Source organism: Peromyscus californicus, unplaced genomic scaffold (assembly GCF_007827085.1).
Source record: "Peromyscus californicus insignis strain IS unplaced genomic scaffold, ASM782708v3 Scaffold_10__1_contigs__length_136768540, whole genome shotgun sequence".
NCBI classification, from domain to species: Eukaryota; Metazoa; Chordata; class Mammalia; order Rodentia; family Cricetidae; genus Peromyscus; species Peromyscus californicus.
The window spans coordinates 132,015,774-132,043,123 of NW_026294391.1; the positions used below are offsets into that span (position 1 = coordinate 132,015,774).

General features: G+C 40.2%; 1 protein-coding gene across 1 annotated transcript; it reads left to right on the forward strand.

Annotated features, from left to right (window-relative positions):
- The first annotated feature begins 12,681 nt into the window (after nucleotides 1-12,681).
- On the forward strand, nucleotides 12,682-22,643 carry Vma21 (vacuolar ATPase assembly factor VMA21). Its single transcript, XM_052740987.1, has 3 exons — nucleotides 12,682-12,847; nucleotides 16,387-16,496; nucleotides 18,350-22,643. The coding sequence occupies exons 1-3, from the start codon at nucleotides 12,795-12,797 to the stop codon at nucleotides 18,490-18,492; spliced, it is 306 nt and encodes a 101-aa protein (XP_052596947.1). The 5' UTR covers nucleotides 12,682-12,794; the 3' UTR covers nucleotides 18,493-22,643.
- The last annotated feature ends 4,707 nt before the right edge of the window (nucleotides 22,644-27,350 follow it).

A 27,350-nucleotide genomic window follows, 5' to 3' on the forward strand; every position in this document is an offset into this window, starting at 1 on the left:
ACTCTCAAGAATGACCCTGATCTTAGGGAACTTACAATCTAAGACTAGGGAGGGACACAAACACAGAATGAAAGAGTATCACAATGATGTCAGGAAAAAAAAGCTGAAGATAGGGGTTGGGACTGGCAAATGGCTTTTCAGTAAGTGGAGCTGTAAGAGTTAAACTATACCTTAACCTTAGAGTTTGTGTCTAGAGAAGACATTTCATGGCTCTTTCTAGAGTTGGTGGTCCTTAAAATTCAGAAAAGACTCTCTGAGTCCCTCACAGCAAAATCTTCTGTACTTATGCATTTATAAATTCTGCCCACTCCTGGCTGTTCCATCAGTCTGCCCAGATAAGAGCAAGCTGTACTTAGAGAAATACTACCCTCAATGATTTCATTGAGGGTAGAGGTAGGAGCCAAAACTCTCACTGCAGGCCCTCATTACCTACAATCTCCCGAGGGTTTGGGCTGCATGTCACTGTGTCTGCACCAGCTGCTAAGAACTTCTTTGCTCCACAGAGCCCAACAGCTGCTAGCCTTGGCTGCAAGTGTTCACCATGCTGTACCGACAAAGGCCTCAGTTCCTTTACAGCTTTTCTGCCTTCTCTTCTTTACAGCAAACAGTTTTCAGCCTCAAAGCACTTGATCTCCAAGAGTTTTCTCTCAAAAGACCCCCTGCTCTACCACACTCCCAACCCTGGGTTCTTTGACGACAAACTTCAGAAAGATGGAAGATAGTCCAGCTCCAAGCTGCAAATTGAAACTCATGCAGTCAACAACGTGGGGGAGGGGGTTCTGTTAGGCCCACTCTCCCTGTTAACAGTCATATTTAAGACATTTTCCTATTCCAACTCTTCTTACCTGCTCTGCAATTCACCAAATCATATTCATATCTTAAGAAGATTTTCTTTGTTGGTAATATTATTGTCCATCTTCTCCTTGTAGAATTTAAATCCATTATGGACAAATATTTTATTAGTGTTTAATCCTCCTATGATTGTACCTTGATGCCCATTGTCATGGTTGATCTTCATGATCCACTTGACTGGATTTAGACTCACCTGAGAGAAACATCTCTGGATATGTGATAAAGGGTGTTTCTAGGCTTGTTTAACTAGGGAAGCAAGGCACAACTGGGTGTAGTGAAATCATCCCATTTGCTGGAATGAAGGATTAAAAATAAAACGAGGAAAAGGAGAAAGCAAGCTGAATGTCCTCAATCATCTCTCTGTGCTACATGATCCACGTAGATGTGAGCAGGTAACCTCCCATTGCCATGCCTTTCCTGCCTTCATGGACTGTACCCTCCAACTGTGAGACACAATGAATTAATTTTTCCTTCTTTAATTTGCTTTCTATTAGGTATTATGTCACAGCAATAAAAAAGTAAGATATATACCCATTTCATAGATAAACAGTACACTAAGATGAGTGCAGACAAAAAGTTCGAGTTGGTGTGGGTAGCAACTAAAAATGTTTCATGGAAGAAGACTGAAGCACAGACAAATGTTTTCAAGGTCTCATAGCTAGCACTTGACACAATTAGCCTTTGAAGCCAGGCTACTAGAGTTTCTAATCAAAAAGCAAAACAAAAGGGCTCTACACATAGTAGGCATTCAATAGAAGAGTGCAAGGCTAAATAAATGAGCAGAACCATGAAGTGCTTATGTGGGGAATGTAGTCTGCTAGTCCACCACCTGGCTGCCAGGAGGCTCTATGTGTTCTCAACAGTTTTTCTACCCTCCCCTGCCTTTTCTGTATTCACTATGCCCTTCTTCTTTCCCTTCATTGCTTTCCCTGGGTGTTGTACTATAGGAAGTACTGCTAAAAGAAAGAAGTCCACACTGCTCTTTAGTCACTCTTTCCTTGTGGCTTTGACAGGGCCACAAATGCTCTCTGAGTCACTATAATAATGCTAGGGACTAGAAAAGCCAAATATATCCGTGGAAGAGTCTGAACTGATCTATCTGATCAGTTGAAAGGAGGACTGGCCAAGGAGAGATACCTTCAAGCACAAAGCAGATTGTGGGCTGGAGAGATGACTCCGATATTAAGAGCAGGTACTAACCTTGCAGAGGACCTGAGTTCAAGTCCCAGAACTTGTGTTAAGTGGCTCCCAGCTTCCTGTAACTCCAGCTCCATGGGATCTAACATCCTATTCTGTCTTTCTTGGGTACTGAATGCATGTTTAGAAACTAACAAAAACACACATGTACAAGCAATTACAAATAAATCTTTAAAAACAGAGCAGAATCAGACAACTGGAACTGAGGGCTGCTGAACTGGGACTTGGCTACTAAAAAATGCTTCATAGAAGAAAACTGTTGCATACTCCTGTCACATGGGACTGTGTGCCACTCTGCCCTCCTCTCCATAATGGACTGTACCTCCTCAGACTATGAGCCAAATAAGCCTTCTTCCTCCCTTAAGTTGCTTCTTTGTGAGATTTTGGGCTATTGTAATGAGAAAGGTAACTCATAGATTTGTCAATCTGAAAAGTGGTACCTAGAGGTCTGCTCCAAGTTGAAGACCTGTGGAGGCTGTTTCAGTTCAGTTCCCTGGCATCTTCTCTACAGGGAAGATGTCTTTCCTAAACTTTCACTTTCCACCTGAAAGAGTCATAGCCTAGTGGGGCTTTCACTGCTGCTTCTGCTCGTGTCATATTACAGGAACCAATAAGGAAATCTTGCCCACCTAGTCCCTTTCATTTTTCTTTGACACCCACCCCCTTTCTTCGCTCCTTTCTTTCTGTTCACAAGACCTGTTTCCAGCTCCTGTCTATATAACTTTTTTTTTTTTTAAATCTTCAGCCTTCCAGGATTCTAACATGCATCCTAATGGCTTCCTGAGTTGTGGATGGGTGCTTTCCCACCCCACTCTGTCATGGCCTTGCTTGGCACACTATCAAGCAGGCAGCAGCAGCCTCTAGTATAGCAGTTTTCAAGCTGAGGGTTGAACAACCCTTTCACAGGGGTCTCCTAAGACTCTTAGAAAACACACATATTTTCATTATGATTCATAACAGTAGAAAAATTACAGTTATGAAATAGCAAAGTGTAGCTGAAGTTTTCTCCAGTTCTGCCTGACCCACGGTCAGGACAAATCTCTCTCACCCGCCAGTCCCGCAGCCACTCAGACCCAACCGAGTAAACACACAGAGACTTATATTATTTAAACTGTTTGGCCTAATGGCTCAGGCTTCTTGCTATCTAGTTCTTACATCTTAAATTAACCCATTTTTATAAATCTATACCTTGCCACATGGCTCGTGGCTTACCAGTTTCTTACATGTTGGTACTCATGGCAGCAGCTGGCAGTGTCTCCTGACTCAGCCTTCCTGTTCCCAGAATTCTCTTCTCTGCTTGTCCCGCCTATACTTCCTGCCTAGCTACTGGCCAATCAGCATTTTGTTTATACAGAGTGATATTCACAGCAGCAAAGAAAATAATTTTCTGGTTGGGGGTTACCACAACATGAACAACTATATTAAAGGGTCACAACATTAGGAAGGTCAAGAACCACTGCTCTATAGATTTCTGCCATGTGCCAGGTCCCAGTCCATGGATGACAGCACCCTCCTCATCCCCACTCCTGCAGATGATGCCTTGCCTTCATTTGGGAAAAGAAAGGCTTGGACTGAGTGATGTAGAAAGTTCCTTCCAGTTGCAGCATTCTAGGACAGTATTTGAATGTCTTCCTTTTGAAGCTTCAAGTGCTCTAGGAAAATGATTACCATAAAAATATTTCCAGGTTGGTAGACTGGTATCTGTTAAGACCCTGCTGTTTAACAACTGCTGTGTGAACTTAAGTGATATTTACACACAAAAATGTTTTATTGTGGGTACCATCATTGTCCTGGTGTTAGGGTCCAAGGATAACGCTCCATTACAAGCCTTACCTGTTACATGAAGCAAGATTCATTTACTCATTCAGTAGAGGCCATCTGTTCACACAAATGGTAAAAGGGACAGACAATAACCTGTCTGTGCTAGGTGCTATAAAAGGAGCCCATCACTGTGGTGATATTGTGTTCCCCAAAATATTGTGCACCCTAATAAACTTATCTGGGGTCAGAGACAGAACAGCCACTAGATACAAAGACTAGAAAATGGTGGCACTCACACCTTTAATCCTAGCACTCCAGAGCACTCTGTGAGTTCAAGGCCACATTGGAAACGGCCAGGCATGGTGACACACGCCTTTAATCCCAGGGAGTGAGCCTTTAATCCCAGGGAGTGATGGCAGATAGCAGAAAGGTATATAAGGCGTGAAGACCAGGAACTAGCAGCATTTGGCTGGTTAAGCATTCAGGCTTCTAGCAGCACAGTTCAGCTGAGAGCCATTCGGACATGAGGACACAGAGGCTTCCAGTCTGAGGAAACAGGACCAGCTGAGGAACTGGCAAGGTGAGGTGGCTGTGGCTTTTTCTGTCTCTCTGACCATCCAGCATTTCACCCCAATAACTGGCCCCGGGTTTGATTTTATTAATGAGACTCTCTAAGATTCATGCTACACACTACTCTATCCACTGACTGCCAGGGGACCGAATTTTATTCTGCCACAGTTGTAAAGTCTAATAGTTATAAACCAGTCATTAAGAAGCAAGGCTTGGAGCACTGGCATAGCTCCTTGGCTCCAACCATGTCTGTCTGCCACATCTGAAGGAAAAGAAGGTAAGGAGGTATTACAGGTGCCTTAGATGAAGTCACACGTACTTGGGAGTGTAGTGCACAGACTTTGCTTGTTAATAAATAGTAATGTGATCCCTTTGGCTCCCTTCATTACATCTGGTAATTATTTCCTGTAAAGATGTGGTGATGTGAGCAGCCATCACATGCTGTTGTGCAAAGTACTGATGAAAAGGTAGCTGGGCCTCATGGGAGAAAGACCTACATCAGTAAAAGGTCTCAGTACTTGTTTGCTGCCAGTCCTTTCTTAAAAATTCTTTAATTTTTTATATTTTAAATAATTTACTTAACTTTATTTTATGTGCATTGGTTTTGAAGGTAACAGGTCCCCTGGAACTAGTCTTACAGACAATTGTGAGCTGCCATGTGGGTGCTGGGAATTGAACCCAGGTCCTCCGGAAGAACAACAACCAGTGCTCTTAACCATAACAACTGTCTTACTAGGTGAGAGAGAAAAATCAGAGTATCTTGTGACTCATAGCCACCCAGATTTCGGACATTCAGAAACATTGGGAACTAAAGTTAGAATGGGCAAAAGTCTGGAAGATGAGTCTCACACTGGAAGACATTCCAGGAGCTAGCCATTTTAGGAGGTATCCCTCCAAAGTGACATGATGGACTTGAACTTGGGAATCAGGTTCTGCTCACTTGAACATCCCTGCATCATTGACTTTTCCTGCCTCTGTTCCATGTGCTCATAATTCTAGCTACCGGAAACCACCAGGAATGATTTCTAATTATCATTTGCAAGTAGAACTGTAATCAGAAAGAAAATTTGGATTTTTGTATAATTTGCTTGTGTGCCATTTTATATAACAGGTCCCGTTTTACAAATAAATTTTGTTTGACAAAAAAGAAAGAAAGAAAGAAAGAAAGAAAGAAAGAAAGAAAGAAAGAAAGAAAGAAAGAAAGAAAGGAAAGACAAAAAACCAAAAACAAAAAAAAAACGCTGACTTATGCCAAAAGCGGTTGGGGAATCTAAACCAAGCCACCAGCCACCCTTGCTCCTGCGCCTTGCTGCCAGTTCATCCACCTTTCAGGAGAGCATGCATTACACACCCTGCCTTTAACTTGGGTCATGTATGCTACAGTAAAAACTCCGCCCTTGGACCAAACCACTCCTTTCAATTGGCTAGCGGACTGATGACAGAATTCCCATAACACAGATGAGGTAAGCAATTGTTGAGAAAGGAACAATCAACAACCTGTCTGTTGTCTTATGGATAGAAAATTGGAGGAACCAATTCATCTCTAGACTTTTGGCTCCAAGTTGAGTTCTTTGCATGGAAACTCACCTGCCTCCTCATTTGGTCTTCTGTGTCTGTCTTGTGAACATGTATGTGAGATATCAAAGTGAACATCATGAAGACACAGATCTCTTTCCATAATATTCACTGGAAAAAACATGTCAAATAAGACATAGAAGTGTTCACATGGACACTTGAAGGCTTTCTGAAAGGCCAATCAATGTAGTGAGAAGTGGTATTGGACAAGGTTAGTGGAAGTCAATATCCCAAATGTGTCAGGGGAATAGTTAAGCTGACCAGCAAAGGGCTCTTTCAACATGTGTGTGCCCTTGTGCTACAGATTACAGACACAGACACAGACACACACACACACACACACACACACACACACACACACACACACACCACTTTTTTTTACTTTTACCATATCCTAAAGGCACATATAAAACAATAGACTTGATTTTCTTAATTTTCCCACTGAAAAATATACTCCTTTCCTCCCACTTCATTCAGAATTTTGTTGTTGCCGGGCGGTGGTGGCGCACGCCTTTAATCCCAACACTCGGGAGGCAGAGCCAGGCGGATCTCTGTGAGTTCGAGGCCAGCCTGGGCTACCAAGTGAGTTCCAGGAAAAGGCACAAAGCTACACAGAGAAACCCAGTCTCGAAAAACCAAAAAAAAAAAAAAAAAAAAAAAAAAAAACAAACAGAATTTTGTTGTTGTTTTGAGATTGGGCCATATGCATCATAGGCAGGTTTCAAACATGATATGTAGCACAAGCTGGCCTTGAACTTCTCCTGATCATTATCTTCTGCCTATACATCCCAAAAGCTGGGATTAGTTTTGAGGCACCATGCCTGACTTTCCTCCTCTTCTTCTTCACTTGCTTCTTTTATTTTTGAGATTATAATATAATCATAACATTTCTCCCTTCTCTTTCCTCCTTCCAAATCCTGCCATATACCCCTCTCTCTTTCACATTTATGGCCTCTTTTTAATTAACTGCTGTTACATGCTTATATTTATATTCTTAAATATAACCTGCTCGGTCTGTATAATGTTACTTGTATGTTTATGTTTTCAGGGCTGGCCATGTGGTACTGGATAACTAATTGATGTACTCTTCCTTGGGGAACACTATTTTTCCCACTCTCTGCATTCCTTAGTTACCTGTAGTTCTTTGTGTAGGGTTGAGGCATCCTGGGCTTCCCTACCCCCATTCCACCTTAGATTGTCTATTATTGTCCTTATTCAACTTACATTTGAACAGTCATGTTGTTGAGACTTTATGGGTGTAGCTTTTGACATTCCTAAGACACAATCTTACAGCAAACTAACTGACCCTCTGGTTCCTACAATCTTTCTGCTCCCTTCTTTTTGAGGCAAAGTATTGTTATGTATACTTCAACTCCCTATGTATCCTAGACTGGCCTCTAACGCATGATTCTCCTGCCAGATCATTATTATTTAACTCTTATCCAGTAAGTTTTTGTTTAGTTGTTTGTTTCTCTTTTCTACTTTTCTCATGTGGTTTTCTAGACTGGGAGATGATTTTGTTTTTAATGTCATTTTCCCAAACAGCATGTATGAATGCATAAGCACACAGACACACATAGATACACAGTACCCCAAGTTCTCACAGTCTTGAAGAAGTACACTCCCACATTTGCATGCACGCACACTTGTGCACTCCTCTTAACCTTGCCCCTTTTGGAAAGGATTTCTTCTTCCCAGGACTGGAGCCAGAGGAACAGCTGGGAGAGAAAGGCCATAGGCAGGGGGCTGGTCTGTTTAGTCTTTGATCCTCCCTCTCCCCACCCTGATCTGGTGATGGAATCCAGGGCTTTGTTCATGCTAAGCATGCACTCTACCACCGAGCAGCCCTCCCAACCCTGTCATTTATCATCAGTATCCAAAATACCTACCAACCCTTGTCAAGCTTCTGAGTTTCTTTTTGCTATAGCATCTGCATTTTTCCCTTCCCTTTAGTCTAGGGTTTCTAACTTTTTTTTCAACCCAGTGATGGAAAAGGAAAAAAAAAACCAAAAAAACCTTGGATTTCTCTCATTCATTCGTCAATGTACTTAGTTTATTCAATCAATGTTAGGAGTGCAGCCTCCACGTGGGTGGGGGTTGGGCACCAAAATCTCACCTTGAGGTCCTACAACTGCAGGGCTGCACAGACTTCCTGAGAGCAATTTCTGCTTAACCCTTAGGCTTTTGCTGAAGAAAGCTCTACTGCCGCCCAATCAGAGCCGCTCTGCTCGCCCCTCCCTCTGGGTGTTTGGGAAGACCTCAGGGAAATCTGACTCCAGTGCCTGAACTACCCAGAGAGCTGTGTTTGGAACCTAGTGGCTCTGATCTTGGCAAGCTCTGGCTTACCATTCCCAAGGGACAACCATCCAGCTTTTGTTGTTCTCACAGGCCGCCAACATCTTCTCAGCACTCAGCCCACCAGGCAGAGCATAGGTATTGGGTTGTGGCTTTGTCATAATGCTTCTGTACTGTGACAGACTCATCTGAATGCATTTGGGCCAGAATCTGTGAACTGTTGACTGGCATCTTGAGCCTTGCCACGTGGTATGAATAGGCTTCTTCTGATGATGATGTTATAGAACCTGGGGATAGAAACTTGTGCTCCAAGCCAGGTCCTTCCTGCCACCAGTCCTTAATAAGCCAATTGATAATGGAAAGCAGAAAAAGAGAGTTATTCAACGTGGCCACATTGAGAAGACAGAAGAAGCAATCCAGTGAACCTTCCAAGTCTGTTTTTTGCAGTCTTGGAGTGAGATTAAAGTTCAAATAGGAGGCCAAGTACATGCACATTTAAGCAATCTTGGACACGGTATGGTCGTGTCTTCTGCCCCCCACCCCCCACCAAACCATCCTTGTCTAGGCTTCTCATTCTCTACCTGTAAGATGGTCTGATAAGTGTGAAATCTCTTTCAGAGAGATAAATTCTCCCTCTGGCAGGGTCTTTTCCTTCTCCCAACATGAGATTTCTCAGGAAATTCCCATTTCTTTGGTGTTCATTGTTTTGATAGTCTTACAGTCAGATTGAGAGATAGAAGTCTCTCTTTAGAATACCTACCTTCATTTTTGCCCAGGCTTATTAAATATCAAACCATTGGTGTGCCAAATAATGTGGGACCTTAGACTGAAGTCATACTTTTATTCAGTACATACTTTCTCTTACAAGGGCTCTACTAATATTGTATAGGCATGTCTGGTGGGTAAGAACAGCTCTGATCCATGGACCCCAGGTATCCTCTGGCTCCTTTAACAAGAGTTCTCCCTAACTCTAAGACCCCAGCTTAATGGTGTGGAACATAGAGCCAGACAAGGTAGTTTTGTGGAAATTTCGGAGCACACACAGGAGGCAAGGCAAGGTAAGGACTTAACCAATTCCGGAATTTTCCTTAGCTTGAAATTTCCAACATATAAAATGGGGGTGGCATAAAAGTTGGAGAGATTGTGAACTAAGTGTAAAATGAAGCAGGTAGATATTTACTTCAGGGAAACAGTGGTAGGTGAGTAAAACTAGTAATTCATTGCTTAGGGGATCCTGAAAACACATGTTTTACTATATTATTCTTTCCTCCTTGAAATTTTGGTCTAGAAATGGAACTGATTTTTCACCAAAGGGTGTCCTGAGTTTTTATTTTCAGAAAAAAAGATACCCACTCTCCATTATAAATGTTAAAAACAAACAACAAGCTCAGCATTACACAAAGGAGCACACAAACAAAAGGAAAGTGGCTCAGCAAGATAACCCTTTTTGCAAAAGGATGCACCAAGACCCAGCCCTGGATAGCAAGAACACTGGGGCCCAAATGGCCCTCATCTTTTGCTGACTAGGTGGTGACTACTCCATTGCTGGCAGCTCAACTTTACAACCTGAGACAATTGGCTAGTTGGCACAAAGGGGAAGGAGATGTTTCAGCAAGGATAAGCCCTTGTTGAACTAACTACCTTTGATAAAATGAAAACAAATGAAATCCCATTCCTTACATGCTGACTGTATGGTGGAGCTTATTTTTGTTTTCCTTGTATCTCAGTTTTTGAAATGCCATATTGTGTAGGCATAGACTTGAGGAAGTACCACTTGGTCTTTCAAGTGTTGCTGTCCCATCCAAAGCCACAGTGGGAGCTCCAAACGGAGATGTGTGGGAGTATGGCTTTGTGGGATAGACTGCAGATCTTGGGGTAGCTAAAACCTGGCTTTACTTGCATACCTGCCATGCCACCTCGTTGATGACAATGACATTTACAACAATATTGTGGAGTAAGTACTAGACCAAAAGTTAGGGGCTATAAATTCTCTAATCATATCACTGACCCTAGAAATCTGGGGCAAGTCACTTCTCTCAATAGTTCTCAGTTTTCTCAACAATGGTGAATGTCCCAGACAAATATTTGAGAATCATTTCCTGATTCTAAGGGAAATAACGGTGTCACTACTATATGCTCCTCCCTTGTGACCATATCACACCTCAGACTATAACCTTATTTGAAAATATAGTTGGTGCAAATGTAATTAGTTATGATACTGTCAAAAGAGAGTAGGATAATCCCCTATTGCAATAGCATTGGTGTCCTTATGAATAGAGGACATTTGAACACTGACACACACGCTGGGAAAACAATATGAAAAGATGAAGGCAGAGATCAGGGTGACACTTCTACAAGCCAAAAAAAAGTGCCTGACACATTACATTACCTGTAATGACCAGATGCTAAGGGAGAGGCACAGAATGGCTACATCTTTCTCCAGCAGGCCTCAGAACTAACCTTAAGAATACCTCCATCTCAGACATGTAGCTTCTAGAAGTGTAAAAGGATTAACTTCTGTTGTTCAAAGAACTCAGTTGGTGGTCCTTCATTACAGTGGTCCCAGAAAACATTAATATACTTACATTGTAGTTCCTAATTTTCTCACTATCAAGAACCTTTTTTGTAGACAAAACTCAGTTGTCTAACACATACTATATACTATATAGTATTGGATGCACATGATTGTTCTTTTTAGATATATATTTTTAAAGATTTGTTCTATCAAGTATACTACAACATGTTTTAGGTTTCAGTAACAGTCTTTCCATTTACTCATTAGATGGACAGGATTACCTTATCAGTGAGACATAATTTATGCCTCAAGTCAAATAATGTGATGTTTAGCTGTTGAAGTTCCATTAGGTTTTTAGAAATACCACAACTTGTTCTCAGAACACTCATTAAGTGTGTGGATCCCCAGGGGTTTAAGGACCAAGGGGTGATTAGAAAGATCAGGAATTAGCAAAGTGTTCCTGCAAAGAACCCTATATCACCATGTGTGGTGGTATAGATCTGTAATCCCAGCCACTTGGGAGGCTGAGACAGAAAGATTGAGTCCAAGGCCAGCCTGTGCTGTGGAATGAGTTCAGGGCTGGCTTGACTAAGTGAGTGAGACCCCGTGTCAAATTTTAAAAGGGGATGAGGAATTCTGGGAGTAGTTATTCAGTGGGAGAGCACTTATCCAACATGCTACAAAGGTCCTGGTCCCCCCACCCCCACCCCAAACACACACTGGAAATCCAAATAGAAAATATTTTAGGATTTGTGGAACATACCACTTATGTCACATCTACAGAGCATTGCCCATGTAGAGACAATTCAGATGAATGTGCATGACTCAGTTTCAAAAAATTCTACTTATGAACATGAAAATTCAAATGATTTTCATGAGTTGTTTGTAAGTTATCATTCTTTGACATTTCCCCACCACTCAAAGTGGAGAAAAACTGGCTAATGACTCCATGTACTTGACTGGTTGTCCAGTGTGTCACTCGTGGCACCCAGCTCTCCATTTCCTGAGTCCGTACATTAAGTTCACCTAAGGATCTGCATGAGGCCTACAGAGGTATTATTACATTTAAATTGAAACTCGGACTTCTTACTGCTCAATCTAGGACACACTGCTGGTTTACTTGTGATTTCAGGTATGCTTAGTATCCTATGGTGCAGAAAATAGGTATGTGGTCAGCAGCCCTTTTCAAGCTTGACCAAGTAAGGGCTGTCCTTGTATTAGCAGCCAGGGCAACCTAATTTTGTGTAGCCTGCCCTAGGGCTTACACACCCTTTTCCGTTGGTGCCTCTCGGGTTGCCTGGGAGCATAGGTCCACCTGTCCTTACTATTTTTGAATTCCTGTTGTCTCATTGGCGGCTTTCTGAACAGCTGCAAAACAAGCTTTTGACTCTAAGTGGAAGTTTGGGTCACCTGCTACCAATGCGGAACAGCAAGAGCCCTCAGCAAGGGCTCTTTCAGCGGACAGGTCTCTGATTTTACTGATGCTGGTGAGTGTTTAACTCCTCTGAACTTCCTGCTGGACTGCCAAGGCGGGCAGGAATGAATGAGGTCTTTGCTCATGGGCTGTGCATGCTTTTTTTTTGTGTTGTCGGAAACTGCTTGGTTGCCTAGCACCAGAGGCGACAGCCGGGTCATCCTTTCCACTGCTCCTCCACCTTGGGTCACGAAGCTCCCGTGGCACCGCAAGCGGGACCAAGACGCGGATGAGAGGCAGGGTGCCTGGGAGGACGATGCTACGCGGAAAGTCCCGGCTCAACGTAGGGTGGCTAGGCTACTCGCCCGGCCTGCTCCTGGAGAACGACACGCTCGCGGCCGCACGGACACCACGGAACTCTCGCGGGTAAGTCACGTGAGTGTCCGCGCCCTACTCGCGCCTGCGCGCGCTGCCTCCTTGCGTCACCACGCCGTGCCGCACCTGCGTGATTTGTCCAGATACTTCCGGTGCGACCGGCCTAGTACTATCACCTCCTAACTGGCCGCTGAGCCCCGCCAATTACCTAGCGCCTGCCGCTGCTCTCGTGGCCACGCCATGGAGCGCCTTGATAAAGCGGCGTTGAACGCACTGCAGTCCCCAGAGTTCAGGTATTTCTGAGTTCGGTTGGGTAGCCAATGGGCGGCGGGGGGGGGGGGGGGGGGGGCTGGTCTGGCGTGCGCCGCAGGGAATGGAGGAGACAAACCCGGTGGGCTTGGGATAGGGGCCTCTCCGCGGTCCGCTGCAGGCTGATGAAGTAGTTTGGAGCCTGCACCTTCTGTACGGATGACCCCACCTTTCATTTAAGTGAGCAGGCCCTCAGTTCTTGCTTCCTTGTATTTTCTCTCCCTGTTGTTTGACAAGCTTGCTGATTTGCAGTCTCTCCTTTGCCAAGCTCCTTTGCTCTCTTGAAGACAGGCACCTGGCCTCCTCCGTCTTGAGACCTGCCAGGGCCTACATCACGTATTTTTGTAAACATCTGGTGTGTGAATGGAGTAGAGGCTGGCCCTGGTGCGAGGCCGCTTCTCTTGGGGGGAATCACTCAGTAGGGTGGGGACTGGTGACTGGACAGAAGCAACCGTTAATTGACATCATCAGATTTCTTAATTCTTAGTTTAGCTAACTACTTAGTTTTCAGCTTTGGAAGAAAAGGAAGTTGAATTCAGATAAATGACTTATCCAAGATCACAAAATTAGACCACACCTACTGCCTCCAAAACCCTGTAATCCTTTTACTCTCCAGTAATGTTAGTGGGGAATTTTTTTTTTTTTGTAAAAATGACTGTTTATAAGAATACCAATAGATGTTCTTACTAAGTACACTAAGAATACAGTATACCATCTAGACAGTTACTAGTGGAATTTATAATGAAATCTTAAAAGAATTCTGCTGTAAGTCTTGCCTGCCACAAAGGGGAATGTGGTAATCTCTATCTGTTCAATGTTTGCTGCAGAAATTTGTGTGAAGTAGGAAAACTGAAAAGTGTTAAAGAGTAGGAGCTTGATAAAATTCATTGGGAACATTCTCCTTTTTGTATGTCTAACATTAACTCTGGTTTTTCCATCCATTCCTCATTTCTGACAGGTCTCAGCAACTCCCAGTCAGAGGTATAAAATAAATCAATCAAATGGTATCCATTGCTTTTTTAAAATATAATATATCACCGATTCTACCTAACCTGATTTGTACCAGCATAACCAACAGGTGTAGAGGGATATGGCTAGAATCAAAGGAGAAAAGTGGTGTAAATACTAGGGAAAATTGGTTAGCTAATTTTTTTTTTAAGTTTGTACACTTAACTTTGACTATCCAGTCATGTGCTTTGGACGTTTTGGACAATGACAGACTGCAAGTGTGTTCCATGGGATTGTATTATCTAGTGCTATTTCAGCCAACTTAGTTTGTGTAAGTACACACTGTGATGTTTGTGAAATGACAGAATCATTTAAAAACACATTTCTCAAAAATATTTTCCTGTTTTTAAATGGTGGATAACTCTACTTAATCTTAAATTACTGAGCTTATAACAGAGAAGAGTCAAATTTTTAAGGTTTAACATAGAGAGTAGTAAGAATGTATTGAAAATAATTGAATAATAATTGGGCCGTGGTGCACTCCTTTAATTCCAGCATTCAGGAAGAAGGCAGAGGCAGGTGGATCTCTGAGTTTGAGGCCAGCCTGGTCTACAGAGTGAGTTCCAGGACAGCCAGGGATACACAGAGAAACCCTGTCTTGAAAAACAAAACAAAATAATAATAGGCCATAAATTGTTAACATATGTACATACAGGCTGTGGGGTGCTGGACATTAGTATATAGTAAAGGTTATATTTTCATGGTGAGACTATGATTTTGTTCACCATATTTTTATTGCATTGTATCATCTTTTCAATAATAAGTGTTTATAAAAATTATTTTTAAAATTTGTGTGTGTGTGTGTGTGTGTGTGTGTGTGTGTGTGTGTGTGTGTATGCACAGCATGAGTTCAGGTGTCTGAGGAGGTCAGATGCATTGGATCCTCTGGATCTGTAGTAAGACAGTTGTGAGTTGCCTGACATGGGTGTTGGGACTGGAACTTTGCTTCTCTGGAAGAGCAATACCACTGAGCCATCTCTCTGGTCTCATGCTTGTAAAAATTATGCCAGATAGTAGGTATTTAAAAGAGATTATATAAAGAACACTCCAGATATAGTGACATAGGCCTCTTAATACCAGCTACTGGGAAAGCTGAAACAGAAGGATCACAAATTCAAAGCCTGGTGGGCTACAGAGTGAGTTCTAGGCTAACATGGGCAAGTAGTGAGACCCAGTCTCAAAAGATAAGAAATAAAAAGAGGTAGAGAGGTAGCTGAGTGCTAGAGTATTTGCCTATTAGCATATATGAGACCCTGAGTTCAATCCCTGGTATTGACAACTAAACAACTAGGTAACTAAATAAGTAAAAATAATCCTTTCTTTGAATTTTTGTTTCTTACCAATTTAGATAAATAGTCTGAATATTGCATGCTTACAATATTACAAAATATTAATTTACCACTAAGAAAATCTAAAGTTCAGTGCTTTTCTAAGACCCAGAAAAGAAGTGGTTGAATAGTGAGTATTTTCATATCTTTGATATATATGATATATATGATTATATGTATGATTATATGTATATGTGATGAGGATTATGTAGCTCAGTAATGGCAGAGTATAGTAAAAGATAATACATTTAGGTACGAAAAGATAATCTTAGAACTTTTTGTTCCATGACAGTAAGCATAACAGTAAGATTTAATTTCTCCCATATGTCCAAGGAATGTAATAAGGATGGAAAGTTTACTACGGTGCAGTTTTATGAGATAAAATTTTCATGTAGTGCAGTAGCTATTTAGACTTAATGGCCTTAGGTCTCTGCTACTTTATTGGACTTTAACCGATAGTTCCATATTTTTTCCCCTTACCCATGGTTGCCACTGTTTTATTCTTTCTATAGATTTGGTCATTTTTTAATTGAAGAATTTATATATATGTGGAAATGTAGAATATGTTTATCTTCATTGCTCGGGTGCACACACACGTGCACGCGCACACACACACCACCGCAAACACATTAAGAAATGGCTGTATCTGTATCTTAGCCATGAATGGAGTTTGTAGACTGAATGTACCTCTGGATGGGCATAGGACACAATGCTACACTAATTGTACTCAAAATTTCCTTCATCATCTGTATGTCCAGCCCCAGTACCGCTATTGAGCTGCCTATTTTGGGCTTTTATTTGGAGTTCCATGGCATCAATACATTTGTCTTTTCCATTTACTCCCACCAAACTGTATGTTTTATGAGACCCTGACTGGGTCTTGGATAAGTTTGATTCTAGAATAAATCTTTCTTTTCTGGTTCTATTTCTGGTCCAGTCCTCTAGTTGGAGCAGAAACATGTACATTCCTCAGGGAGGAGCTGTTTGCCAGCAAATGGGTTTGGCTTTTTCCTATGTAAATTTCAGAGGCACGTGCTAGTGCATGTATGCCATGCTGAGGGGCAGGCTCAAGTATGTGCATGCTTGCTCCTTCGCCATGTTTGCCTCAGAACTCTGTTATCTTCAGGGGGGTAATTATTATATTTGGATATGGCTTGTGAAAATTCTGTTTGTTCACTTTCTTCCAGAAATGAAAACTCTTTAGCTTCAACCCTCAAGACACTCCTGTTCTTCACAGCTTTAATGATAACAGTTCCTATCGGGTTGTATTTTACAACTAAATCCTATGTATTCGAAGGTAATTTTTACATGCTTGAGGACGTTTTTCTCTTCTAATTTGTTCAATGCTTTTATGAATCTTTTTATTGTTAAACTTTTATTCCTTTTGCTTAAGTGTATAATCTATCCAGTAAGAAGTCATATGCTTTGGTTGGCTGGGTATGGCCCTGCATGACTATAATACTTAGGAAGAGGAGGCAGAATTAGGGCCTGGACTCATAAAAGAGTTGGAGGCCAGGCTGGGCTACATGAGACCCTGTCTCAAAAACAAAAAGTTTTTTTGATATTTATTACATATAATGTATTGCTTTAAATGTTTTACTTGAGTTTATTCACAGGATCCCCACAACAAACTTCTGAATTAATTTGTAGTAGTATCCTCATTTTAGAAATGTGGTACAAAAAAGTAATTGCTGTCTGCACTACAAGTAACTGGTGGAAATGGGAGATGAAAACAGGGTAATTCCAAGTTCTGTGTCATGGGCACTGTTCTCTTGACTTTCCTTATTCATACTCATGGAACTGTGACAGGTTTTTCCTATGTTATCATAGGGTAGAATTACAAACTAAAGCAACATAATTTGGTAACTGGGCACCAATTCTATTTATAGTGCTCTTTCATTTTCTCTCATTGCTCTTAATATCTGTGTACTTGTATAAAGTAAGAGATTCATGCTACAAAGGTGTATAAGAAATCATATTGATATTGAAAATAAACAACCATTCGTATTTGCTGATTTCTATAAAGCAGTCTGTTAGTACCTTTTCATGCTGAACTATTTTTAACCTATAATTCTTTTTATAAGTGCCTATCATTGTATTTTACATGGAGTCATATTTTTATTCATACATATTATTTGTCCAAAATGATGGAATTAGTTATGACAGCCAGTGGTACAATGTCAAGAGAATTTCCTAATAGCTAGTGTGAATTTCGAAATGTAGATGCCTGTAATACTGGTATTTAGGAAACTGAGACAGGAGAATCTCAAGTTCCCAGCCACCCTGGCCTACAGCATGAGATTGTGTAACTATTGAGAAACAGAAGGAGGAGAGAACTTTATCTATCTCTGCTCATTCTAAGAAGCCATTGTGTCTCTCATGTATGATTACATACATTTGTTTTATGTCTTTTTAAGACTTTATTATTTTTATAGTTCTTTTTTATTTTATATTTTTATTACTTCTTTTACATGTTGATAGTATAATATGCATTATATCATTTCTTCCTTTCCTTTCCTCCCTCCAAAACCTCCCATATTCCCCTCCTTGCTCTCTTTCAAATTCATGACCTCTTTTTTCATTAATTGGTGTGTGTGTGTGTGTGTGTGTGTTCCTAAATATAGAAGTACAACGTGCTCAGTATGTGTAATGTTACTTGTATGTATATGTTTTCCAGGCTGACCATTTGGTGTTGGATAACCAATTGGTGTGTTTTTCCCTGTAGAATATTATTTCTTACACTCTCATCATTCCTTAGTTACCTGCAGTTCTTTGTATAAGGTTGAGGTTTCCTGGGCTTTTGGTCATCCATATTAGCATGTCTATTGTTGTTGTCCTTGTTCAGCACATGTTTAGGCAGTCATGTTGGTGAGACTTTAGGGGTGTATCTTCTGACATTCCTAGTAGGCATAATCTCAACAAATTCCCTAATCTTCTGTCTCTTATAATCTTTCTGCCCCTTCTGCAGTGTTGCCTGAGCCTTTGCTACAGGAGTTGTTTTGTAGATGTATTGAGACTAGATTACACAACTCTGTGTTTTGATTGGTTGCTGTTTTATGTAATGGTCTTTGTTCCAAAAAAAGTTCTTAGGCTTAGAATTTTGTAGTTTGTAAGTGTGGAATAAAATGAATTTTTTTCTTTTTTTGATAGGTGCCCTCGGAATGTCCAATAGAGACAGCTACTTTTATGCTGCAATTGTTGCTGTTGTTGCTGTTCATGTGGTTCTGGCCCTGTTTGTCTATGTGGCCTGGAATGAAGGCTCACGACAGTGGCGTGAAGGCAAACAGGATTAAAGTGAACATCACCTTTTGATAGCATGAAATTTATTTTTTGAATATGTTAAGTACTTCTGGGATATAAATAAATAAATACATTTTGTTTGAATAAAGTTGAAAGAACATGTTAAAATCAGTCTTAAGGAGTCAGTCGCATTTGGCTAAATTTTGACCCATCCAATAATGTGGTCACTTTGAACTTTGAATCTCCATTTGCAAATGAAAATTTGGTAAAGTTAAGTAGGTATAAATGTATATGTTAAGAGAGTTATATCTTATCCTAGAAAGAATTTAATTACAACAACAAAAATGTATAGCAATTTGCCTTATACTTGCTTTTTAGTTTTATTTATTTGGGTAGATTAAGAAATACTTAGTGAAGCAAATCTAAATTTCCTAATTTCCTTTTTCACTGGAGGACTTCCTGGAAAATACCAGGCCCTTGGATTTGAGATTCTAATTTCCTGTGGAAAGCTACCAAAATTGTAGGCAGTGTAGTTAATCTAAATGTCACTGAGGAAGGATAACTCTCACATTCCATTATTTAATGGGGAAAGTTGCTGAAATCACGCCCATTCAAACAAAGGATTTAGGATTACTGAGGCAAAGAATTGAGCTTACTGTCAGTATTGTGATTATCCTACTAACATTGTGCCACATTTTTCTTTGAAATTAGGCTTCAATTGCAAAGTTTATCAAAATCCCATTTAGTGTGTCATCCTACTTTAAAATAGATAGTATATGATAGAATGCCAAACCGGGTGACAGTGGTGCACACCTTTAATCCCAGCCCTCATGAGACAGAGCCAGGCAGATCTCTGTGAGTTCGAGGCCAGCCTGGTCTACAGAGCAAGATCCAGGACAGGCACCAAAACTACACTGAGAAACCCTGTCTCGGAAAACCAAAAAAAAAAAAAAAAAAAGAGAGAATGCCAAAATGTTCAGCTTTCACACACAGATTGTATACAATCTTGAAAACATCACATTTCTTAAGAGGTATTCTTGGAGGTTTTTTTTTGTTTTGTTTTGTTTTTTTTTTAATCAGAGCTAAGTTACATCCTATATTTATAGATAGTCCTTCAAGTCTTTTTTGATGAGAACACCCCAGCCCCAGAAAAAAAGCCCTGTTACCTTGCTTTCGTACCTTCAGTCAATGGTCAAATAAACCACTTGGTACTGTGTATATGCAATCTAAAAATGCTGTCCCCCAAATATTTATTTCTTATTAAAAGTTCATAAAACACTGGAAAAATATAATAGAAAGAAAATAAAAATTGGCCCATAATATTACTACCTGCAGATCATCAGTAGTTTAGTTCACAACCCCTGGGCAGTATTGAAAGATGTTTCTTAATGCTGGTTCTGTAAACACTACAATCTTGGTTTAAGTTTAGATCTTGCCAACTTCACCAAAGAGCTGTTTTCAGTTTTTCAGATACATGATAAATTGCCCATTGTCTTAGAAATCACATTCTGTCTTTAGTCTTCTAAAATTCACATTTCAATGTTTTTAACAAAAAATTTTGAGATGAAAACTCAGTATAAATACTGTATAGTATGTGCATATATCAAAACATTACATGGCACCCCATAAGCATGTGTGCTTTTTGTTTTTATGTATCAGTTAAATTTAAATTGTAAAAATGAAGAAAGTTCAAATACCTGTTAATGATAATCCTAATATAATGAATGGCCCATGTCTAAATGTTTGCCATTATTTATTTGCTGTTATTTTATGCTGTGGAACTAGACTAGAAGAATAGAGAGGTGGTTACACATAAAGATAAGTGTTTGTGTTATATTATTGTTGCGATAAACATGATTATTAAAGGGTTGTTCTTAATTCTTGAATTTAACTGTTGTATGTAGTTTGTATTTAAATTGAATATTCTAAATATAAGGGTCTTTATTTTGTAAAGACTGCAATTCTTAGTATTACAATAGTTGAGTCTCAGACATTTGTGCTAGATTTCTAGATGGTTCCCTTATGAGGTGGTCTGTTGTATTTAGAATGTCCACTCAGTTTATTTTTATATAATGCTGAGGTTTTTTCCCTTGTACTTTAGGGATCTTGTCCTGTTTGTAAAATACACTGTTGGGTTATTTTATTTGATTTCAAACATTGCTAACTAATGGTATAGGTCCTTTAAAATACTTTAGCCAGGGATACATGTAAATACATTTAATTTTCCCTTGAGAATAAAGTACAATGTGTTCAAACACTAAAATCAAATATTCACATCGATACTTAGAATTAATTACAGAATAGATTTGTTTTCAAAGCTGTTAATTATTTCCAAGGATTTTGACTGCTCATGAGTTTGCTGCTGTTAGCTATGTTAATGAATGTGGTATTCGACAAATAGACATGTTTTCAAGGTATCTAACTAGTTTCCTCTTGCACAAAGTACATATTTCATGTGTTAGAAGAAAAGCTACAGTTGAACTGTTAAGTGTTTTCCGGCAGGAATATGTTCACTGATGTTCAAAACCTAATTGTAACAATAATCTCATTAGGGAATATAACTTGAAGTTTCAGTGCAGGCTACTGATTTTACCCTATTTTCTGTATCAATGCCTTCCTCAACTTCTGATTTCCCTCTTAAAGAATCTTTTCTCCCAGTACTGAAAAAATGGAAGTCTGCTGTAAGATGCATCTGGTATCATTCATTCTTCAAATGTCTGCCATTTCACATGTTACATTAGCATTCTGGTTTGTAATGATAGTAAAGAATTTGAAACCGGCTATTCAAAATAACTGGATGTTTCATGGGGATCTAACAGTAATTATAATAACTTGAAAGTTTACATCAGAAAAGTTATATTGAGCCAGCTGTGGTGGCATATGCCTATACTTCTAGTATTTGGTAAGCAGGTACAGGAGGATCAAGAGTTCAAGACCACCCTGGGGCTGCACAAGACCCTGTCTCAAAACAACAAGACCCTACAAAAACAACAAATTTGGCTTTATTAAAAGAAGCAACCAATGGGCTTGTATTTATTTTCATATAAATCTTATCTAGACAGGACATTCAAACAGGTCAGTAAAAGTATTTAGACAAGTAAGATGCACCCAAGGAAGGCTAAAATTAAAGTTATATGAAAGGATTGAAGTCGTGTTTTACTTATATCTACTATATCTCCAGACAGTTTTCATATTTAGTGCCTAGGCTTAGCAAATTTTTAGACTTGTTAGGCCCATTTGATAATTAGTTCAATGATGGCACAGTATTTGTCACTTGTCTTAGGTCAATGACAGGTTTCTTTACTCTCAAGTGTTCTGTCATTCACTAGGAAAATATACAACCATTTAGATTCTACTCCTAGCTTTTAAGTTCATTTTCACTAGAGTTGTTCTCGAGTGCCCTCTAATAGCTTCACAAAAGTTCTTTTTTTTTTTTTAGGGGGATGGAGTTACCTTAAAAATAAATTACTCTCGGAGACGTTGGGAACCTACCCATCAATGCATAACCTCTGAATAGCTTAACCCTGTTTTCTGTACAAAAGTCCAGAATCTCTCCATATTGCTGCCGGCCACACTTACACTTCTGTTAATTGCTATGTGTGCTTGAAGTATCGTTTTTTTTTTTTTTTAAGATGTTCTGTAAGTCATATTGTCAGTTATACAATCTAGTCTTCCTTCCACGTTTGGTGAAATCTCACTAAACAGGAATAATAGCAATAGCTAACAACATCTGCACAGCACCTTACAGTTTGCAAAGAACGTTCACATATTCTTGTCTTGAGTTTTGCGTAGTGAACATGTTACAGAGATGTCCCTTGATATCAATGCTGAGTGTTAGAATTTTCAGTCACCAGTGTCACTGGCCATGCTATGGCCACTGACTGGGGTGGAGGTAGGGGTGGGGGTGCCAATGTGCTGTTTGTAAAGCTTGTGTCATCACAATGGAGCCTGCATTTCTTAGCCACTTGCATCAGACTGACTTGTTAAGTGATGCTTTTTTAGTCTTTACCTGAATGGGTTTTGTATTCAGTATATTGTAGCCTGTAGTTTGTATTAATTTACGACTTGTCATTAAAAAAAGTATCTGTAATGTTACTGTGCTGTGTCCTCATGCAGTGGATATTGTTCTATTGACCCCTGGTTTTAAAATGTGTTTGTGTGCTTCTGTTTATAATGTAGAATATATGCAGAGTTCGGTTTTTAAGTGTGTGTTTGCTTCTGTGTTTGCCATACAGTATAAAAATAGAGCTGTCAAGGATAAGGTTTACTATATCATATGTAAGTAGAATGGAGATGTTGGGGTGGGGTACTGAGGTGGGTGGATTGGTTATATTCCAACTTGAGTGAGTCAGTTAGAATAGGTTAAAGAGAACTTGCCTCAGCCAGGTGTGGAGGCACACACCTACAATCTCAGCACTTGGCAGGTGAAGGAGGATGTTCCAAGTTCATCCTGAGATGCATAGGAAGTGTGAAGCCACCTTGTGCTACATGAGATCCTGTTTCAAACACAAATTATCTTGTAAGTTTTGGGAGTAAATGGATTTCAAATGCCATTAAAGAAATAAGGTTGAAAAGTATTTGAGACTAATTAAGAGAAGAGAATTCCTGGGGACCTTTTGCATCACAACACATACACATGACTAATTTCCTGCATCTTGTTTATTGCACTGGCTCCAGCTCCTTTTGGTGTTCCTGGGGACTCCAACTTCAAAAGTACAGGTAATGAGATGTTCAGGAAGCTCAGGACACAAGTAGTAATAGCACTATAGAAACCAAAAAGTCCTGCTTCTATGGTGACTGGAACCAGACTGTAGAATGTAATTAAAAACTACCAGTTGTGCACATGTAACCCAGACCTTTAACTCCAAACCTCTGAGGGTGCAGCCTGAAAATCAAGGACAAGTTAATGGGCCCTCATGTGCCTGCTGATAGAACCTACTAGGAGAGATTTACAGGTTTTTTTTTATCTAAATGTTAGTTTTTAAATGCTAGACTCAAAGACATTTGTTTAAAATATGACCATGCTTTACAGTAATTATTTGTGTTGATGTGTGTGATGACTCTGCGCTAAGAAATAGGAAGATTCTAGTACAATCTCCTTGTACTAAATTTTGTCAGTTGTGACTCAGAAAGAGGACCAAATGGTTGGAGTAGGGTCATCAAGTTCTTTCTCCTATCTGTACCTGTGGGTCTATGTTACTGGGACTCTGTACTTAGCTCGGAAGCCCTATAGCATCCCCATTTTCTATCCCTTTCTATCTCCACTGCATCTGCATATCTTTGCACATCTCAAGTCTCTTATGTAAAATGGCGGAGTATTTGCATAGAACGTATACACATCCTTTTGTATGCTTTGTCACCTGTAGATTGTTTATAATGCCTAATACAGTGCAAATTCTATATAAATAGTTGTCATATGGTGTTGTTTCTATATTGTATAGGACATAATGCAAAAAAATCTATCCATTATCAGTACAGTTATAATTTTCCAATAATTTCTATCAGTGGCTGATCAAATCCATAGATAGAGAAGCCACATATATGAAGGGCTGGGTGTATTTCTGTAGCTTCTAGTTAGAAACAATGTCCTCTTCCTCCACTCCTTTCCTAGTCCCCTTGAGCCAACTAAAATAAAAAATTGAGTAAATTATTAAATAGGGAAAAATTAATAGAAAGCTCAATAAATGAAATAAGCAAAAAAGTTAGACCAGCACTTTCAAATGAGTTGGCCAAGGGGTTTGATGGAACCTCCACCTGTAGTTGACAGGATTCTAATATGGCCAAGATTCCCACTCTCATCTCCACTCTGATCACTGGTAGGAGTCATAAATGGGATGGGACAATAACTTTATTCCATATGTATTTGGGCTTCTGTGGCTGCTGTAACAAAGCACCACTCAGTGGGTTCAACAACTACAAAGCCAGGCTCATGGCACGCTCCTATGATCCCAGTGCTCAGGAGGTCGAATCAGGAGTACCAGAAGCTCAAGTTCATCCTGGGTTACATGGCAAGTTCAAGGACAGCCTAAGATATATGAGACCCAGAGTGATAGAGACAGATAGAGATAGAGAGACAGAGACAGACAGAGAGACAGAGACACACAGACACACACACACACACACACACACACACACACACACACACACACAGACAGAAAGATGGGACAATTATATTTCCTCACAATGCTAGAGGTCAGAATTATGAGATCAAGGTGTGGGTAGGGTTGATTTTCCCTGGAGCCTCTCTTCTTGGCTTGCAGATGTTTGTTGTTTTTTCCTGTCCTCAAATGATCTGTGTCAATTTGTCTTAATCCCATTTTAATGAGAATCCCTGTCATACTGTGCTGGGACCCTCCCTAAAAAATCTGAGGTGAATATGAGAAGTGCTCAACTGGGCATTCATTTATAGCCAATGAACAAAGAAAACTCCAAGCCAGGAAATATGGGTAGACTAGACTGTAAAAGCTAGAATCCCATTGGTTCATTTTTCTGCATAGGTCACGAGTTTCTCAAAACACCAATGACAATGACACAATGATGTGCTTCAGACAAGTTGAGAGGTAGCTTCAAGTCCTCAACAGACTTGTTCCCATTTCCGGTGTCTGCCTGGGTCCTGAAATTGACCATACATGCAGACAATATGTCAGTCAAATTTTGCTCCCACTCTCTGTGCTTATTACCCAGCTCTGGCGGTGCACAGAACAGATATCAAATGCATGGACAAAGTAAGCAAATGCCATTCTTCCTATATCCCTTTAGTGAATTCTTTCTCTCTTTCATTTATATGTGCTTTCTGGATTTTTTAATATTATTTTATTAAATTGTTTTTCATTTTACATACCAACCACAGATCCCCTCTCTTCCCTCCTTCTGTCCCTCAGTCTTCCCCCCGCAACCCACCCCCATCTACTCCTCAGAGAGGGTAAGACCTCCCATGGGGAGTCAACAAGGTCTGGCACATCAAGTTGAGGCAGGACCAAGTCTCTCCCCACTGCATCAAGGCTGAGCAAGGCATCCCACCATGGGAAATGGGCTCCAAAAAGCCAGTCTATGCACCTGGGACAGATCCTGGTCCCACTGCCAGGGGGCCCCACAGACAGACCAAGCCACGCAGCTGTCACCCACATTCAGAGGGTCTAGTTCGGTCCCCTGCAGGATCCCCAGATGTCCATCCAGAGTTTGTGAGTTCCCACTTCTTGAGCCACTGAAGGAGCTGATCCTGACCTGTATGAAATGAATGGTGAAGTGATTTCTATCCTTACCTACAACACAATAGTTCCTAGAAAATGCTCATTCTTTGTAGTTGATTTCATTTGAACACACTGTTCTTCAAAGCTCTGCCTTGGGAGAATAGGAAAGGCATGACAGCAGAAACATGACAGCTGGTTACATTATATTCACAGGCAGGAAGTAGAGAGACATGAGCCCTAGTGCTCAACTCCCGCTTCTACTCACACTCACCTTTTGACTGTGTACCCAGGCCACATTCAGGTGGTTCCTTACTCCTCGGGGAAGCCTTGTTGAAAGGTCCTCACAGACATAGCCAAAGTTGTGTCCCTTAGGAGATCAGAAGATCCAGTCAAGTTGACAGTGAAGATAAACCAACACAATAAATAATGGTTTATATCATTTGATTTCCTCATTAGCACTAAAACAGCTTTGCTCCTGGTTATAGCCTCTGTGTAACTTTATGATGATAGCTCATAACATGACCATAGTCCATTGAAAAGACTTAAACTTGTAAAAATCTACATATTTATTACATATTATTATTATGTGTGTACACATGGGTGCACCCATGTACACCACAATGCACATGTGAAGGTCAGGATACAACTTGAAGGAGTCAGTTCTCTCTACCATGTGAGTTCTAGGGATCAAAATCAGGTTATTTTAAAAATTATGTACTGGTATCTTGTGGTTGTTTTCATTTGCAATTCCCTGGTGACACATGGAGTGGAACATATTTCCATATACTTATTTCAACCTGTGCATCTTATTTCATTTTAATGCACATTAGTATCTACTGTTTTTATTTTAACACACATTAGTATCTATGTGTGACACATGTGCATGTGGGCATGCATACACGTGCATGTGTATGGAAACCAGATGGTTCTTCAGGAGCCATCCACTGTTTTTGAGAGACGGTTTCTTATTGATCCTGGGGTATGCTGGTCACACTAGTCTGGCTGTCCAGCAGGCTCTAGCTATCTTCCTGTCTTCTCCCAACATCCACCAGTGCTAAATTATAGGCAGGTGCCACCACAGCAGCTTTTTATGTGTGTGGTGTAGGTAGAGCTCAGTCTCTCATGCTTGTGCCGCAACTTCACAGGCTGAGTTATCTTCCTACCCATGATTACAACATATCTTAATCATTTCATAAAGTTGTCACACTTTCAAAAAGTCATCTTCTTTGTTTTTTCTATTGTTTCTCATTTTTAAGAGCTGGTAAAATGTTTTGTGAACTCTAAAAGTAAAATGTAATATTTGAATAAAAAAGGTGAACTTGGCTCTGGTCCCACCGTCCCTTCAAGTAAGTGATTGTCTAAAGAATTCACTTCTTTTCAGAATCTCTGTGTGTTCTGTAAAGTAAAAGGAATGGCAAAGAGGATTTTTAAAAGTTTTTGTGGCTTTTGTTTCTTTTGCTTTTGTATTCTGCATCAGCTACTAGAGTGGTCATGCCAACATTCAGGCATCTGAGCCTTTGGATGCCTCGTGATACATTTATCTTGAAAAATTTTCCATATTTCATGTCCAGGTTGAAATGAAGGTCTGTGAAAGAGGCTGATACTTAGCAACCAGATCTCTTAAAATACCTCATTGAATTGTGTTTGCAGAAAGTATCAGGGGAGAGAGTATAGACAGCAAAAAAAGGTAACCATGCTTCCCTGTTAATTTTATTTGGTGA

Bases quoted from the DNA above. Each gene is read 5' to 3' on its own strand.
- Vma21 (XM_052740987.1), top strand. From the start codon at position 12,795: ATGGAGCGCCTTGATAAAGCGGCGTTGAACGCACTGCAGTCCCCAGAG. The intron at 12,848-16,386 runs GTATTTCTGAGT...ACTTTCTTCCAG, and splicing joins CTGCAGTCCCCAGAGTTCAG to AAATGAAAACTCTTTAGCTT. The intron at 16,497-18,349 runs GTAATTTTTACA...TTTTTTTGATAG, and splicing joins TAAATCCTATGTATTCGAAG to GTGCCCTCGGAATGTCCAAT.